The sequence below is a fragment of the Cyclopterus lumpus genome, chromosome 22 (assembly GCF_009769545.1).
Source record: "Cyclopterus lumpus isolate fCycLum1 chromosome 22, fCycLum1.pri, whole genome shotgun sequence".
NCBI lineage: Eukaryota > Metazoa > Chordata > Actinopteri > Perciformes > Cyclopteridae > Cyclopterus > Cyclopterus lumpus.
The window spans coordinates 12,105,812-12,124,016 of record NC_046987.1 but is presented as its reverse complement, the minus strand read 5'-3'; the positions used below and the strand labels follow the sequence as shown (position 1 = coordinate 12,124,016).

Genomic DNA, 18,205 nt, shown 5'->3' with positions numbered 1-18,205 from the left:
GGACAGCAGATGTAGAGTGAGTATAAAGGGACGAGACGGAACTGTAGTGATCCTGCTAGAAATCCCATTTCAATTACAGGAAGCATTAAGCTTCTTAGGTGGTATCCTGAAGATGGGTCAGAGTGGCTGGGGGTTTGGACAGCTCACTTTGGCCAGACTGCTCATTTAGGTTGTGTGTGTGTGTGTGTGTGTGTGTGTGTGTGTGTGTGTGTGTGTTGGAGCTTGTAGATCCATTAGTGTGTCTCTAAAGCTATTAAAGGTGGATTGTCCTTGCATCGATAATCCTACTGTCTGGAGCCTTGTTAAACTTTCCTCCAGGCCACCTGTTTGAAGGGGGCAGCTGTTGGCCACAGCCGTACCCGCCAACCTTGCCTGGAATGGGGGGAGGAATCAGGGCAGAAGAAGGTCAGGTCTTCCCTTAGCTCGGGAACTACTCCGGCATCATCACAAGCTGGCAGACTGACACATGGAGAAGAGTTACGAGAGCACACTTGCCCTCGGTTGTTAGGACATCAGCCATAAAGAACAAAACAGTAGCAGAAAGCTAGAGTTTCTTTTGTTCTGCAACAACCTGTTATGCATATATTTGAATGCTCTTTTTTGGAAAATTATCCCAAAATGGGTGATTTGAGAGCTCAAGCTCTGGTACCCATGTGTTGGCTGTATATTGTTGAGCTAATTTAGTTAACAAGTTGATTTATGGCACTTTTTTCAATTGATGTTGTGCACATGCCAATAGCTGGACAGTAATTGGACTATAATCAATTGATAAGCCAGCAATTGTGTGGGTTAATTGAGTCCATTGAACAGGAACATGTTGTATGCTGAAAACTCCAGGAGGAGTACATTTACCACTAGTCTGGGATTCTCACTTTCAGATTCAGTGTTGGATCACCCATTGTTGTTTTTAGCAAAGACCCTTTCCATCTTCTACGTGGACCGCAGTGCTTCCAATGGGATGTTTGCTTGAAATGAGGTGTCTCTCCAGACTCCAGGGCTGGGGAGAGTGGGGTCTGTTATCAGCCAGAGACAGGCTCTGACCCGGCCCTCATTATGATGCAGCAGCTCTCCCCATGGATCCACCAAGGCCGAAAGTCAAGGTCATGTCTCTTATCGCCATGATCTCTCCTATCTCCCGATGGGCTTTGACTGTTCTGATGTGATATGATTTTACTCCCTCTTGTACACCGTCTATCCTCGAGTGCGGCTGGTGGGAGTGAATTTATTACCCAAATTGTGTGGAGCCCATTGGCTTTTGTCAGACCTGGTAGGCCTGTTTGATTTGGAGGATGGTGAAACTCTCAGTCCAACATGGTGATGGAGGTGAAAGGCGAGACACAGAGGTTAGGGGGTAGGACACCAGGGGCACTGGGGGTAAATGGGACCTTAAAGCTCATCTCATCCATCAGAGTGTCCTGGCCCAGATTGTCCGAGACGGCTATTGTTCCCTGACAGGCCCTGCCTCTTCATTAATGAACTCCACTATTGATTTGTAGTCCTGGCCACCCGGCTCCGCTTGGGGCCAGTGTGGGGTTGAAGGGCTGAATCCTCACAGTTGTGTTGTCCTGCTGTCACTTTCACTCAGGGAGCAGACCCAAGACTTCTTCTTCTGTTGGTGGAATATTCTGAACTCACTCAGATTACTTTTGACCAAACTAGATCAGTTATATGGTCTTGCATGATGGCATTTATGAGTCAAAACTCTTTGCTCATTATTAGTTATTAGTTTTGTAATGATTTATTTCACATTCCAAATCGTCTTATAATCCCAGATCCCTTCTATCTACACGGAAGGAAGTGTTCTAAGAGTTGGCAAGAGCACCAGAAACACATTTTGAATACAACCTGCTCTGGTTTCTCTCAAGTTAAATCTGAAGAGACTGTTGCTGAAGTTCTCCTGAAGTCTTCACCCCTTCAGATTGTTTTGTTGAAGCTCTTGTCGTGTTACAAGTTCCCCCATGAAGCTCAAAAGGACCTGCATTTTAATTTTATACACACACACACACACACACACACACACAGTGTATTACTGCAATGGTTTCCAGGAGAAAACCGGTCATTTTCCCTCCGTCTCTCTCAGGCTTCATCACACCTTTCCTCTGGCGTTACTGCTTTGACACCATGAGGTTGACGCGTACGTCTATGTGAAAAGAGCCAAAGAGACCAAGGTGAAGTCAGGAGTTTCTTTTCCCCTCTCGAAGCAACACATTTGGTCCTTATTTCCCGGCTCCTCCTTCAAACTTGTTTTTTAACAGTCTCCTGCTGGTTTACAAACTTCATTAAAGACTCCACTCAAAGTCGGGGAGACCATTTTAAGAGGTTTTAAACTTGGCGCCAGACTCTCCACTGTTACTTTTATCCATTCTGTTTCCTGACACATGTGTTACCCTCCTTTTTATTTAATTTTTTTTTTTCAACGGTGGTTGAAGAAATTTATAATTGAGAACAATTGCAAGTGCAAGAATAAGGGATTTTAAAACTTAGTCACAAGTCTGGCTTATTAGACTAGACTCAAAAGAAAACCCTTGACACTGTGGTATTAACACCAGCCATCTGGGAAAACCAACCAGAAACCAACGTTCTCTCTCCTTGTAAAACAATCTGAAAAACGCCTCAGCAGTTAACATGAAAGTTTGTTTTCTCTAACACTTTAAGCACTGCAGTTGATGCTGTCATCCCAGTGTGACTCCTGGCAGCTGGTGGTCAGGGCTCTGCTCCAACAGTGGTCTTTGTAGTGCTCACTGAGGAGTAGGAAAGCCCCCAGGTGCTAAAATACCGGAAGGCTTGTAGGTAGATGAGATGTTTGAGTAACTTGCAGCCAGGCAGAAAAAAACCAGCACAAACTGGGGAAGAAAAAAAATGATACTATGCAGTCAATGTGGAAGCTCTGTCTCAACAAAGTACTTCCAATATCCAAGTTTTTTGCGTTTGTCTGACACATGCTCATTAACAGACACAGTCTCATGACATGGTAAACCCCCCCATCCCTCTACCTTTCTCTCTGACACACACTCCCACTGAACTTGAATGCTGGAGGTTTCCATGCCGCCCCCGGGGCAGGCTGACTACACACATCCCAGCTGTCTGAGAGAACAGAGAAACCCTGCAACCGTGGCCTGTTAACGCCCGGCTCGACGGAACCCATTTCTATCCCAATATTGACTTTACTCACTCGGCAAAGCACAGAGAAGAGTTGTGAATGAAACATTTGAAAGGTTGTTTTCACTTTCGTCCAGTGAATTCGTAGGTCTGGGTCCATTGGCTGGACTCCGACTGGTCTTCTAGTCGTGCAATCCTAAGTACACAACACTGAAATGTAGCAGTTGGAGTGAAGAGCTCGGGTCGAGCACATCTTTCTCGAGGATCTGCCTTCTCTTTGATGCCTGCAGGGTTGAACTGTATATTTGAAATATGTTTTTGAATGAGTCGCAGCTTTTCCTCTGTGGATGTTGAGGTAGAGAGTGAGTGCCCTTCCTGCGTTTACCCTTACTGTGCCACATGTGGAGCCGTGTGTCTGGCTGAGAGCTGGCCAGCAGTATCTACAGCACCAGACGGCCACTTCTACGCCACACCTGCCTACTAATGATATGGTGTTGTATTTATTTTTCTGCAGGGAAATTCTCCATGGATCATTTTCAAGTGACTTAACATAACTGTAGGCATGCAGCCATAAAGGAAAATAGAGTTGTGGTGTAGTACATCAATATTAGGTTTTCTCCCCATTAACACCATCAATGATGCTATGTACTGCTGCTGTTTTGCAAGGAGGAGGCAGGGTGGGAAACATCCATATTTATTATTGGTCCCAGTGATGGACTGATGTATACAGTGTGGTATACACAGTGTAATGGTGTTGTGTTTCCACCAGGAATTCTTTGTATCCAAAACCTGGTTCACATCCTCCTAGTATTCGGGAGTTGAGGACCATTCCCAGTTAATATCCATGCTTTCCACAATCCTCGAAGAACTCTTTCTTCCAAAAGGGTTCTTTAGATTAAAACCCTTTTTATTCTAAAAGTGCAGTTATTGATTTGAAAATCGATCAAAGAGGAAATTGGAGTCGCTGAGAGATCCACTTTCACTTTTTGCCACTTCTCACCGCTGTGTTGAAATGAATGTGATTAACACAATGTCAAGTCTTGCCCATGATTTACAAATCGAAACTAGGGCTTTTTATGTCGGTCCCTACTGGGTGGGAGTGTGTGTGAGTTTTACACACTCTTAGATGTTTTAGTAGTTTTCTTTGGGTTTGAAGTTTGATCGTCTTTTACCTTCATAAAACATGGATTACAACCCGCCACAGCCATCACAGATACTACGCCCACACATGCACAAAATAAATTAGATAATTGTACCCCAGGCTGCAGCCCTCTTATTGCCTGACTTCCACAGTGTACAGCCTGTTTCCTCGCATTACTATCGCTGGCGCAGGGCTTAAAGACTTGGACAAGGTTTTAGAGACACCAGACACAACCCACGTCTGTGTGTGTGTGTGTCGGCTATAAACAAGTGGGTGGTGGTGACGGTAGTAATACTACGGATGGGGGAGGATTGCTTGGATTGGGGTTTGTCAAAATTGTGTGTGTGTGTGGGGTGGGGGGTGGGGGGGGGGGGGGCAATGGGGCCTCTGAGAGAAGTTGGACAGCGTCTTGTTGAGCAGACATGCTGTCATCAGCAGATAGTTCATCGGCAGGAACAATGGGGCTGGCTCTCGGTCTTGTCTGTCAGTCACTCCAGCGTGCAATCATCCAGGAATGTCTTTCTTCTTCAGACGGTGGAGGAAGAGGTGGAGAACACAACAATTTCTTGTGGTCACTGGCGTCTTGCCCTCTTTCCCGACCCTCTGTTTTCATGTGAAGTCACCTTCAGTTTACATGTGTTGGAATACCTAAAAATAGACCAGATTGTTGTTTTAGTTGAGGGATGAAAATAATCGTGATTTAAATATAATTTGAAGATGCTTACCTCTCTAACACACACACACATCTCTTTTGTTTCTCTGTTGTTTTCAGTCACACAAGAGCTGAAAGATGATTTGATTAGTTGAAAAATAATCATCAGTTTTGTTTGATTTTCAACTGAATATCTTTGCTGCAGACCTCACCTCGGGCTCTGGGAACTTTTTATGTGCATTTTTTACTACTACTATATATATTTATTTATAGACCAAAACATTGATTAATTAGTATTATTATAGGGGAAACTCATCCAAAACAAATTCCCCCACCTGTTTGGTATCCAAAATTGGCTCTGCATTCTTCTTACTTGATTTCACCTTCTTGTTTTGGTTTTGAAGACCTTGACAAATGCTGGACTGAGCACATTCATTCACCCTGGTCTGGGTCCTTGCAATCGAACCTTGCATGCTTACCCAGCTAGCTGAGTTTTGTCTTGTGACAGCAGTCAAAAATGCTGCTTTTTATACAGAAATTAGTCGCATATTTAGGGGCTGTTGTCTACTTATGCAGATTCCCCTAAAGATAATAACTCCAGGGCCAAAAGGAGGTGGTTATAATGCCTGGGATAGGGACATTTCTTAAGGATCTCTTCATTTTCTTTATTAATTTGTACATCCTTTTTTTGTTTCACATTATATTTATAGTAATTGTACCTTCTTATTCCCTCAGGATTGCCTCTGAACTTAAGTTTATACTGTAACCTATCTGCACATCAACATTAATTAGGTTTACAGTATCTGTCTCCCCCCCTCTGTCCATGCACACGCACTAGATATTGTCCATCTGTGCTCAGAGATCAGTAACCTGACATGCGTTACTACTATCTGGGAAATACATGACCATAAGTGACCCAGCAGTGTTATGATGGTCTCTGTAGACTGGCAGATGGCCCCTGATTGCAATCAAAATGATGGCAATGATGGAGATGATGTCATGCATTAATATGAGGATTAATTCACTTCAATGTGGGGTTCCTTTTCCTGCTTCATCCAAATTTCCAAATGGTCAGTAAGCAACAGGAAGTGAGTAAAGAGCCATTCTGGATAGTTTACTCTGACCTGATTTCAGGAGAGGGAAAATGCTGACATCGCAGTATCCTCATGTAAAGTGTGCTTGTGAAGCAGCTCCAGGCTCGAAGGCTGGGTCCATTGTGCGAGGATTCAGCTCTGATCCTGCGCAGTTGAAAGGCTGCACGGCAGAGGAATTCCCCTCTCGCTGTGAATATGTTAAAAATGTTTGAGTGCTACAAACAAGAGGGCCAACACGTTGTGTGAAAGCGATTTAAAGATGTGTGCGTGACTGATTTAGAGCAGTGTGTTTGTTGTGTTCAGCATGGATTGGTCTATTACCCTGCCTGTCTGTCCCCCACTTGTCTCTGCCCTTTCCCCCCCCGACAGTTCTCTCTCTCTCTCTGTGTGTGTGTGTGTGTGTGTGTGTGTGTGTGTGTGTGTGTGTGTGTGTGTGTGTGTGTGTGTGTGTGTGTGTGTGTGTGTGTGTGTGTGTGTGTGTGTGTGTGTGTGTGTGTGTGTGTGTGTGTGTGTGTGTGTGTGTGTGTGTGTGTGTGTGTGTGTGTGTGTGTGTGTGTGTGTGTGTGTGTGTGTGTGTGTGTGTGTGTGTGTGTGTGTGTGTGTGTGTGTTTGTTTTATTGGCCTCTTTTGTCACATTACTTGTTATCTTTTTGTACATTGGTGATTAAATTATAAAACTCAACATTGATGCAATGCACAATTTTGCTATTCTAGGAAATCTGAATGAAACGCACTCCGGCAGCTTATTGATTCTTTGCACCGTTGCATGCTTTGACTCCAGTAGCTAATCCTTCTTTGACCTCACATCCTCCTCACCAAACACATTCACAGCATCAAGTAATCAATACATAAAGTACAACTTTAAGTAGGTTTTACATTTAGAAATTGCTTCCTGAAATACTGAAACAAAGGAGTGATACAATTCTGTGAAATATCAGTCTGTTAAAGCATGACATATGCATGCTGTATAGTCCAACTGTGAAATGGTGGCTCTTCATACAGTAGCCATCCAAAGTCATACTCCACATTGGCAAGCTTCCTACTACCTGCAGAAATGCTTTCAGTACTCTCTAGGTGTTTGCTCCGAGTACTCAAAGTAGATTAAATGTAGAGCTGAAGTGGTGCCAGCCCTGCTAAGAAAACACTCGGTGGCTGTCTCCAGTGACCCTTTAAAAGCCTTTTGTGTGGTTGGATTGGTTTGGCGTTGGAGACGGAGATGGTTCCCCGCGGCTGTATTTTTCTCACACTCCGCGTTTGTTTTGTAAATACACATTTCGCAGTATGCAGACACGCATGGCTTTTTGGGGTCTGTCCGAGCCAGACGGAGTTGATGGGGAGAATGCCATAATCAGATGAGTCATTTCTCAGGAGTTGAAGGAACTAAAACCACTGCACTGTGAGTCTTACTTTTACTCAGAGGAACAAGTGGCTTCTAGTTGGCTTCTTTTTTTCATTTTAACCTGCGCTGTTTGTTTGTTTTTATTTCAAGTATCCTTGTTAAAGTTATGAAATATGTAGAAGTAATACTGGAAAATGTAAAAAAAATAAAATGTGTGTGTGTGTTTCTGAATCATTTGGATGCAGCTCGTAGAGCAACATAGATGAGGTGTCCCAGAGAGCCGTGACAGTGAGCGAGCATGCACAATACCGGGACCCTAACATTTAAGCAGCTCAATGGGATGCATTCATTATCACTTACACCTGTACTTTTCCTCCTGTGACAACATTTATTTGTAAAAATGGCCCATTGGGTGAAATGTACAGACAGTGATTATCAGCCTGGTGTCTGAATTTCAGTGCAACCTTGAGATTCTTTTCACACGCATGAGCACCTGATTGTGACTGATTAAAGTGTTTGTCTCTATTTCCCCAGCTGTATAAACTCAACTACTGAGCTGAGTCAGACCCAATAAACGGAGTAAATATTGTCACTATAGTTGGTTATTTAAACATTTAGCATCTGTTATTAAATTAGGTGTTAGGAGCTCATGTCCTTCTGAAACAGCCAATTGCATGGTTCCCAGCATTACTGCTTGCAGTGTTGTCGGGGCGGGCGGCCCTCTGTTGCTTGGCCCCCAGAAATGAACTCTAGAATAGCTCATCGCCAATTGACTTCAGGTTGTGACGTTGGTAAATCCAACATCCAGCAGAGTGAACTGCAGTTGTTGAAGGGCAGCCTGCAAAGGCCCGCTGTGAACAACATGCTCGACTCTGTCCGCAGGGCCCTGAAGCCACGCCCCCACTGCATCGCAGAGCGCCTGCTTTATTTATATTGAACGTGTCTCGTGTCCAACTTCCACACTGCATGTCACTGCCTCCACAGCAACATTGATCGGATGGATCGTCCTCCAGATATGCGAAGGACAGACAGACATTCCTTTATAGTTGTATTAGATGCCTTTGCTGTGCGATGGAGCGCCACAGCTCGTTTTCCTTGAAGATTAACGAGCTTTACATTTAATGAAAATGTAACAAAGAAAACGGCACTTCGGCTATTAAATGTTGTGTATAAGTTTTCAGATCCTGATCCATCAGTAGTGTTTCAGAACTGGTCTCGTCTTTTCTAATAAAAGACGAGACCAGTTCCGTGTGTTCTTTCATTCTACCCGTCCTCGACCAGCGACACTTTATTCATGTAATTTTCCCTTTTGAAGTCACGTCTGTCTGTCTGTCTGTCTCTGTGTCTGTGTCTGTCTGTGTCCTGCACACGCATCTTTGAGAAATATGACCCCGGGGGAATCAAAGTGTGAGTGGTTCTGCCATTTTGCAATAGCAAACGGCTCATAGCACAGATTGATGGATTAAATACATGTTGTTACTACGAGTGGTGTTGCAAAGTGGGCAGTATTGGTGTGTGTGTGTGTGTGTGTGTGTGTGTGTGTTGCAGCTGAATGGGGCCATTGTGTGTTTTTTGTTTTCAGAGGGTCTAGGGGATTTGATGTGTCAGTCAGAAGGGAAAAGTGGCGCTGGCTCTGGCCTGCTTGGGCGGACAAACTTAATAAAGTCCCTAAATACTCATTTCCCCAAATCCCCCTCACCCAGAGAGACTGCCTCACTCGTGTGTGTGTGTGTGTGTGTGTGTGTGTCCTTGTATTCACTTCTCAGGGAAATTGTCCTTCACGTAAGAGACTGCAGATGCTCACCGCTCTTGCCCTTGCTATTCTCTCCACACACACACACACACTCACACTTACACTTACACTAACACAAAAAGCTATGATTGAGCTCAGTTCTATTCTTAGCCTTTCCTTGAATAATTCATTAACTGTAGCCAGAATGAAGGTGGCATAGAGACACACACACACACGCACACATACGCACACACACACACACACACTAAGTGGATTTAGATTTCTTTAGTCAAGTCTTTTTTTTTCTTTTTTTTTTGTGCAGAATGACTCATTTCCAAAAAACATTTGAGCACATCTTTGGTAAACACAAGATTTAAAGTGGCTTTTGTGTGATTCTTAGTGGAGGAACTCAGTTTTACAGATCTGTCGGTTAGATCAATTAATCAATTTTGTCGACTGAGAACTTCTTTGGTCGAGGACAGACCTCCAGAATACTGATCTGGTTCCATAACTCTGAATCGCTGCCTGCATCTTAAATAATTATTGTGTTGCACTCGGCTCGATTAATCAGAGCTTTGAACGTGGGATATATAATGGTGACGTCATCCTCATACGTGGCAAGCTACCGAGAAATTCCGAAATCAGAAAAATGTCGACAAACGTGGTTTACTTTGACTCGGGTTGTTTTAAAATCCACATATTTCTTGATAAACTTGTAAAACACCAAATGTATAAATGTATGTCATCAAATGATCACATCTACTCTAACATGAGTGGTGACATCACAATGTCTGTCTGTCTGTACAGGCTCTGGATGTGGACCGAAGTGTTCTGTACAAGATGAAGAAGTCTGTGAAGGCCATCTACACGTCTGGTCTCGGTGAGTTCTATCTGCGTTTTCATTACCTAATCTTAGCACTCTCGCTATAGTCAGAAACCTTCAAAGAGTTTTTTTTTTTTTTTTTTAATCATAACCAGTTTCTGTCTTTTGATATATAAATTTAAAAAAAGAAGGTTTTATGTTTTCACAGGATAGTTGGTTCAATATAAATGAGGCGGACGTAGGGAGCATAGTGTTTTTGTGTTCTTGCCATGGTCATGGTGGCTGCCTGTGCCAGTGCTGGGTGTTTCCAGTGTCTTTTGTCCGGCCTGCCTGACAGAACCCCGCTGAGGGAGAGACCTCTGAACAATGTGCTGAGCATGTCTGTTTCAGAACAGTGTGAGCTCTGTTCAGACCAGAGGGACAGCTGTCTGCTCCAGACCCCCAAAGGAACAGCTGGGGCGGGGCGCACACTGTTTGTGTGTGTCTGTGTGTGTGGCTGCTGAGGCATGGACCCACTCACGTTCTCACCTCACTGTGCATTTACATACATGAAGGGCCTTTTTTTTCCCTCCGCTACCAGACTCGGAACCTCGATTGTGTCACCCCATGATGCCAAAGGCTGATATTGTGAGTGTGTACATCTGTAAGATGAACCTTTTTTTAGGGTTTTCTCTCACCCTGTTCAGCTTGCCAAAATGACCCTGATAAATTACCCTCATTTGAATCTGTGTGGTTAGTGCAGCAGGATACACACGTTTGAGGATTGCAGGTGTTTCAGGCAGTTTCAGTTGGTTTTCATTGTGAACAAAATCATCTGTAGGAAGAATTGGGAAGATGCAAATCTTTTGGCCTTCAAGCGTGAAGCTTGTCCAGATTTCTATCAGTGTTTACAAAAGAAACACTTTATAACGGTGGAATTGAAACTGGGAATGCTGCCATTTACAGTTCTTCTAGGCAAAGCTGGCATTACCTGAGGTCACATTGGGCAGCTTTTCCTGAATGTTTACACAGACTCTGACCTATTTTGAATATAGACACAATTACTCAACGAAGCCCATTGTTTTATGACTATCTCGAGAACATGACACATGTTACTTACTACCGTTACTGTATATTTAAAGCTGCACCAATCAATAATAGTAATGGATGTGGGTTAAAGTAACAATCACTTCTAGTTCACTCAGTTTTGACTTTTGAAATTGATCAGCAGTGTAATTACATATAAATAGTGTATCATGCAATTGAAAATGGTTTGTACACATTTTAAGTAGTTTGACAATAAAAGTTGCAAACACACGGCTACGGTCCATTAAGCAAACACAAGCTCATATATCAACACTGCAACTTGATTAAATATAATGAAATATCATGAAAATTAACCCAGAGCTTAAGAGTAATGGATGACGGTGGAGGCCAAACCCCTTTTGTGTGAAGTCCATGCTGACTATCCCATATAATTTGTATGGAATGGAAACGTTGACAACTCCAGTAAATAGGACGGACCTTCAATACGACTTGGCAACAGGAGGTCATTCTCGTCCACTTGGCTCATAGAGCCCTTTGTCTCTTCTATCAGCCAGAAAGCTAAAGCTATGCGGGCTGATTCAAAGTCAGTAACATTAATTACGGTTGAGAAATACTAAATAAAATGTAACGACAAGACACGCGTTGGCTATCCAGCCATGTCATTGCCTCCAAATCAGTCCGTATTTTCAGGGAATCTTGATTATCAGTCCATTGCATAAAAATAAATATAGGTTGGTGCAGGATTTATTATACATTTTATTTTCAGAAAGTAAACGACAACATACCATACTCTATATGCAGACACGTATTAAGCAGATGTGTTGCAGTGTCTGAAGCAAATCCAAAACAAAGAGTGAAAGCACAGAATTTGTATAAATATTCTTCAAAGAGGTTTTGAGGAGAAAGCCTAAATAATGAGGCGCACAGCAGGGAGCCTCAACACTCAGAGACTACGTTCTGTCCTGGTAGAGCTGGCTGTCAAGCCCATGGGAGCATATTATATCGCCTATGACATAAGGAATACTAATGATGAGGAGGTGAGGGGAAGATGGTTTGGTTGGATCGGTAGAGGCTGAGCAAGCAAAGTAGCCTCGTACCATAGAGTTCGAAAAAAGATGGGAAACGGGAAAAGAAAAATACTGGGAAAGTTGTACAGATGAGCGAGAGAATCCCATGTTGCTGCAGGGGCCTGTCAACTTGTCAGCTTGTGGGTTTTGATGAATAAATCAGCAGCAGCGTCTCAAACCCCTGAAGAAGCTGGAGCTGATCGAGCACAGCTGCTTGGACAGGCCTGCCAAAGCTGCCGAACAGATAACGAATCGAGGCAGACGAATGTTCCTGCTGTTGTGCCTATAGCGGAGCAGGATGGAGCTGCTGAATAATGCAGCACCAAAACGATGTTGCGTCAGGAAAACACTCAATTTGATGGCTTCTGGGCTGGCCTTGTCCTTCTAGTCATACATTTATTTCTTGGCTGCAAGGAAACCAATACAATGGGACTTTTCCATTTTCCATTATATAAACCCCTTATTCTATTTAGGGTCGCTGGGGCCGATCCCAGCTGACATTGGGCGAAGGCAGGGTGCACAGGTCGCCAGTTTATCGAAGGGCACATATAGAGACAGACAAGCATTCATTCACATTCACACCTACGGGCAATTCAGAGCCTCCAATTAACCTGAGCTGCATGTCTTTGGATTGTGGGAGGAACCCGGAGGGAACCCACGCTGCCACAGGGAGAACGTGCAAACTCCAAACAGAAGAAACTCCCCACTAGCTTAAATGTAAATAAACTGGATGGATGTCTGAGGAAAAGGATCAGATGAGAAATAAAGGACAGAGTCTTCTGTGGATAAAAGTTCACTTCTCTCAGTGCTCAGTGGACCTGGAGTCCAGTGTTGTTTTCTTAGTCTGTAGAGAGATATCGAGGTTGACCGCACATTGTGTTAGTGAGCGTCAGCTGACCAAGCCCAAGGGAGCCGAGTGTGAGGGAGAGAGGAAGCGAAGGCCAGTCTGCTATCTGGTGATTTAAAGTGTGTGCATTTGAGAAGGAAGATAGAGTAAAGGATGTGTGATATTAGCAGGCCATTTATGCGGGTTGTAAACGTGTTTATGTGTGTGTTCAACCTCGTCATGGCCTCTGTACTCCAGTAAACACAAGGTCATCACAAGGTCATCGTTTCCTGAGGTCAAGCAAAAAGGAATCCTTTTTTTGTGTGTCTCTGACACACAGAGAGCCTTTTTTAAGGGCTCACAAGCTTAAAAGGTCCGTGACCACTGATGTCAGCATAAAATTGCTGCAATAGAGTATGTTCAGTCTGAATAAAAGTCATGTAACATTTACAAAAAGTTTAAGAAGAGGGTCTAGTTTTTAGAGTGACTCTTATAACCATGCAAAGCCCATGATTCTTTAAGAAAGCCCCTGAACACCTGGTTACTGTATTGGTGATGTTTAGGCAACATATAGAGCAGCACTCAATTAGCAGGTTTTCTTTACAGTGTTATCTAAAGTGTCTCTTCTTTTGGTTCCTTCCTCCAGCTTACTTATAAACTAGCTCAGCAGGACATGCAGACAATGCTGACGACTGAGGTCCAGAGCTGCTGTGTGCTGCAGACTGCATGTGGGATGTGTTGGGTCACGTTATAATAAATACACATGTAACTCGCTAAGCAGCCCAGGGGGGTTTGGGTTGTTTGTCAGCGCTGAGGAGCGGAGCTGAGAGCTCTCATGTGCCACTTCAAAAAAAACGGCCGGCCACCGCCCTGTCGGCCCAGAGCCTGGCAGAGCCCCCGCCAAACAGATGGAGCTGATGTGCAAACAGTAGGCTGCGGGTTGTGTGGTGAGGCTCTGTGTCTGACACGTGATTGAGCTTTATTATATCTCTGTACGACACGCTTCACTGCTTTGATCCGCAAGCTAAGAAACCACTTGATATTTACGTTTGAGAAGCTGGTTATTTTGCTCATTCATAATTTGTTGCAATTTGTTTTTGGTCATAAACTTTGTCTTTCTCTTTTCTTAAATGTTACCCGCCTCTTGTATAATAAAAGAAGAAATACTGTTTAAATGCAAATAATTCCATTTGGTAATTCATTTTAATCAACAGAAAGTTATGATTGAACAATTGAATAATCATTTATTTAGTCAAGATCAAGATTTATTGTGCTCTGTTTTATATTAATTAAATAAATATGTATTCAAATATTTTTTTTCTTTTCTCAGTGGAAAAAGAAAAAATATCTCCGGTACTTTAAACAAGAAGCTGATCAAAACTCATATTTTGTGACATCATTCAGCTCAACGGTGGTTTAGATTAGATTTGTCTAACGTGAGGAGGTCAGCAGGTAGTTCAGCGTTCCCCTTTTTAATAGCATGATGGATATCTCTGCAGCAGAGACAGACGCTTATTCAGCTTCATCCATAAACCTGCCATCGGTGAACCTGGGGCTTCTCTTTGAGTGTTTGAGTGATGAAAAGCTGAGTCATGATGTGGCAGCAGGTGTCTTTTAGTGTAAATCTCTTTTTTTCTTTACACCCTCCCACATGCCCCCACCTCCATAAAGCCTCCTCTGTCGTCGGTGTCACGTCTCATAGTGACTGTTGTCATAGCAACAGTCCCCAGTGCCCCATCTCATGCGCCACCGCTGTCCCAGAGGCATTAGCTGTTATCAGCTGCCTAGTCTGGCATAGGGTGAATTAAGTGGAATCATCTCGGCCTGGCTCTGCTAGATTAAGTCAACTTTAGACACGCTCGGAGACTTCGGTCATTGCTGGTTTTTATGGGTTGCTCCTGACTGGTAACTGACTGGGAGGTTGTTTAGTTTGGGGGACCGACTCAGTGAATTTGTCTTTTCTTCCTCCTGTATCTTCAGCCTTCAATTAAGGAACGCTGTCGCTCATTTCTTGATCAAAATATGATTTAATTCACCTTTTGGTTTGTTGCTCCTTTCGTCAAACTCACAGCCCAAATATATTCAATGTGACATAACACAGAGAAAGGCAGCTGTTCTTCACACTGGAGAAGAAATAATAAGTCAGCAAGTGCTACAGTGTTTCCAAAGCAACAAGATCTGTCTGTCAGCTCGGCAGAATCGAGTCATGTTGTATTTACACTAATTCATCCAAGCAGCATGTTGCAATTGGGGAAAAAAAATTTGGGAAAAGTAGAGGCAGACGGTTTAATCATTGGTGGGCAGCTCTTGGGAAAACCCTGAACTATAGAGAGGATCGACCAGCCGGAAGAGTGGATCTTTGTTCACTGAAAGTCTACCATACATTAATAATACCCAGTGATTGATTTTTGACTTGACACAACCAGAGACTTTAATTCTGACTACTTGTCAGAGCTGACCTGTGTGTGTGTGTGTGTGTGTGTGTGTGTCTTTGTGTCTTTCCAGCCCATGTCGAGAATGAGGAGCAGTACACTCAGGCCTTGGAGAAGTTTGGAGAAAACTGTGTGTACAGAGATGATCCTGATCTGGGTTCTGCCTTCCTGAAGTTCTCGGTCTTCACCAAGGAGCTTACTGCGCTCTTCAAAAACCTGGTGAGTCAACTTGTGTGTGTATTTGTGGGTTAAAGGATAGTGGTAAAATATTCTGGGACAAAAAAAAGATTTCCCTCCTCTCTCTAATTGTCTGTATCCCCTTGAATCAATGTGTGTGTTCTCTCTCACACACACACGGCTGGAACTTGAATCCCTCTGGGATGTAGCTTTAGTGTTTCCCATTGAGACGGCCAGCGAGCTACTGCAACACCAAATATCTGCTGGATCTAAGTCAACCTGGTCTGTTAAAGCTGGGTTTTGTATTGAGGCCAAAGCTTTATTAGAAGAATCTGACATCTTCTTCATGTGAGGGCTGTCGCTTCCCCCTGGACACTGTATCGACTCAGCCTGAGACCAGAAGCTTGGGATTTTATGTTTGTGTTATCTCAACACCTTTTTATATTAAAGAAATATGAGCTGCCGCCTGACCTGGATGTGAAGATGTAATCTCTCCAGGCTTTAGCAAGTTCTCGCTTCCCTAGATTACATGTGCAGCACTACACACAGAGGCTCACAGGAGCTTACTTAATGTTGCCTTCTAATTATGTGAAAATTCAAGCGATTCACAGATGGTGCAGAGGGTGCAAACTTTTCGAAAGAAACAAAAGCTTAGCAAAGTATAATTAACCCATTGTCCCTCTTTTAGCTTATTCAGCCTTTCATCACAATCATTTACTAAAGACAACAAGAGACAAAAACGCATTTCTACCTTCAGTGCCTACCTTTTGTCCTTTAGCTCCTCATAGATAAACACTCTCACAACACATTAAAAGGATTACGTCTCAGTGCCGTCGAGCGCCCCTGACTGTCAGTCTCCTGCAGGTTTAAATCCTCTAATTTAACCCTTCACCTCTCTCTCTCTCTCTCCTCACCCTCCTCCAGTTCCAAAACATGAACAACATCATCACCTTTCCTCTGGACAGCCTGCTGAAAGGAGACCTGAAGGGAGTCAAAGGGGTAAGGCAACCAAATGACACGGTATTGTGTTACCCTTCTTTCTGCCTCACAGGAAGTGTTGTACAAGTGGATGAATCTAGTTCACCCGCGTTGTAAAGTTTACTCTGCTGGTTCAAATTAGTTGGAAGCAACCTTGACCTCCTGCTGTCTCACTGACGAGGTGAATAACAAGCTGCTCTGATCCCGGATAGATACATAGTTAATAGAATAAACCCGGCTTCATGAATCTACGGAATCAAAAAACGCCCCCCGTCGCTGGCCGACGTGCTTAAAACATTAGCAAGATGCCTGTATTAACTCCAAATGGCGGAAGTTATTCAAAACTGTCACTGGCACGAAGATTATGATCAATTCATGAACGATGTGTTTACGTTTTAGCGTGGAGACTAAAATCAGTCAATGTAATGTACGCTGAAGCGTGAGCTTGTGATCGTGCAACGTAACACGTGAAAGAGTTTTAGCCCACAATGAGTCAGCATCGCATCATCTTGCCTGGAGCATCAGGGTGGATATTTTACCAGTGACACGTGAAGCATTTGGGATTTTATGATTCAAATTAATGAACTGTTAAATTGGACCGCAATACTTTTTTTTGGGACCAACAGGCCATTTAACTATAACTAACCCTCACCCAGATCTGATTTATCTTAGAGAGCGGTTGAAAAATTTGCGTCTGTGCATTGACTTTGCATTGGAATTACTTGCATGAAAAATGTGCAATGCGTTTGGTGTGAACGCAGCATTAGGACTGTTGGAAGGTTTGGATACTAGTGCAGAGACGATAACGAAGTTTCGGTAAAACTGTTTTAATACCTCACATTAAGAAATATAAACATGTTTTTTATACAAAAAAACTTTTTCTGAACAAAGGATTCAGAGTTCACAACACAAACAGGCGTACAAGGAAATCCTTTAATTCATTTTGGAAATTTGATAGGAAGCGAGGGGAGAGAAAGATGGGCATGCAACTATTCTCCTTGTCAAGATGTTGCAGTTCATGGTGCCTTGAACTCATAGGTCACCAGTGGGACAACATTTAGTTATTTCTGATAAGAGAAAAAGTAAACAAAACAACAAAGCTGACCAGACATTTAATGCCTGATTTTAGTACTTGACAGTTCCTGACACGTGAGGCTACAGACACATTTCGGTCAGTACAACACAGTCTTGAGGTTCGGAACTCAGCCGTTAGCCAGTCAGTCATGTGCATCCACCTAATGGACTAAACCCAGACAGACGTGTGTTAACAGTCTACAGCGCTGTAATGCAATCAGCACTCACTACTGTCTGCGGCAGTCTGTGACCTTTCACTCTCCAGGCACATGATTGGCTGCAGCATCCAACGAGGTATGATGCGATTAAGCCAGCTCTCTAATGAGGCTTGTTGCCATAGAAACATTGGTTGTCCCCGTGACACTGTATTGCTTGGCTCTGTCTTGACCTCCTGAACTGTCTTTTTTTTTTGTCTCTCTCTTACTCTTTTTTTTCGTCTCTCAAGTGTGGTGTTTTCTATTCAGCCTCAATCTGATTTTCTCTTCCGTGACTTACTTTCTTAGTCTCTCTCTTAACCTCACCGTCTCCAATGGTTCTTCCACTCCTTGTTTCCTTCACTCTGTCCCTCCTGCCACCTCCTCACTCTGGCTGTGGCCACCAGTCACATCTGTAATGCTGATTCTCATCACCCCAGTAACATGGGGGCTAATGAGCTGCTGGTCATTTCATACCTCAGGACACACACACTCACACTCTCATAAAGCAAAAGGGAGAGAGAGTCATCTAGAAATGAAATGATTGCTTA

The 18,205-nt window shown here is 43.4% G+C and overlaps 1 protein-coding gene across 1 annotated transcript in view; it reads left to right on the top strand.

Annotated features, from left to right (window-relative positions):
- Positions 1-18,205, top strand: part of asap2a (ArfGAP with SH3 domain, ankyrin repeat and PH domain 2a) — a 47,259-nt gene that overhangs the window by 5,698 nt on the left and 23,356 nt on the right. The window contains exons 2-4 of the mRNA XM_034563509.1: positions 9,865-9,937; positions 15,305-15,450; positions 16,333-16,407. Coding sequence (XP_034419400.1) covers positions 9,865-9,937; positions 15,305-15,450; positions 16,333-16,407 — 294 coding nt within the window. The remainder of the gene's footprint in view (positions 1-9,864; positions 9,938-15,304; positions 15,451-16,332; positions 16,408-18,205) is intronic.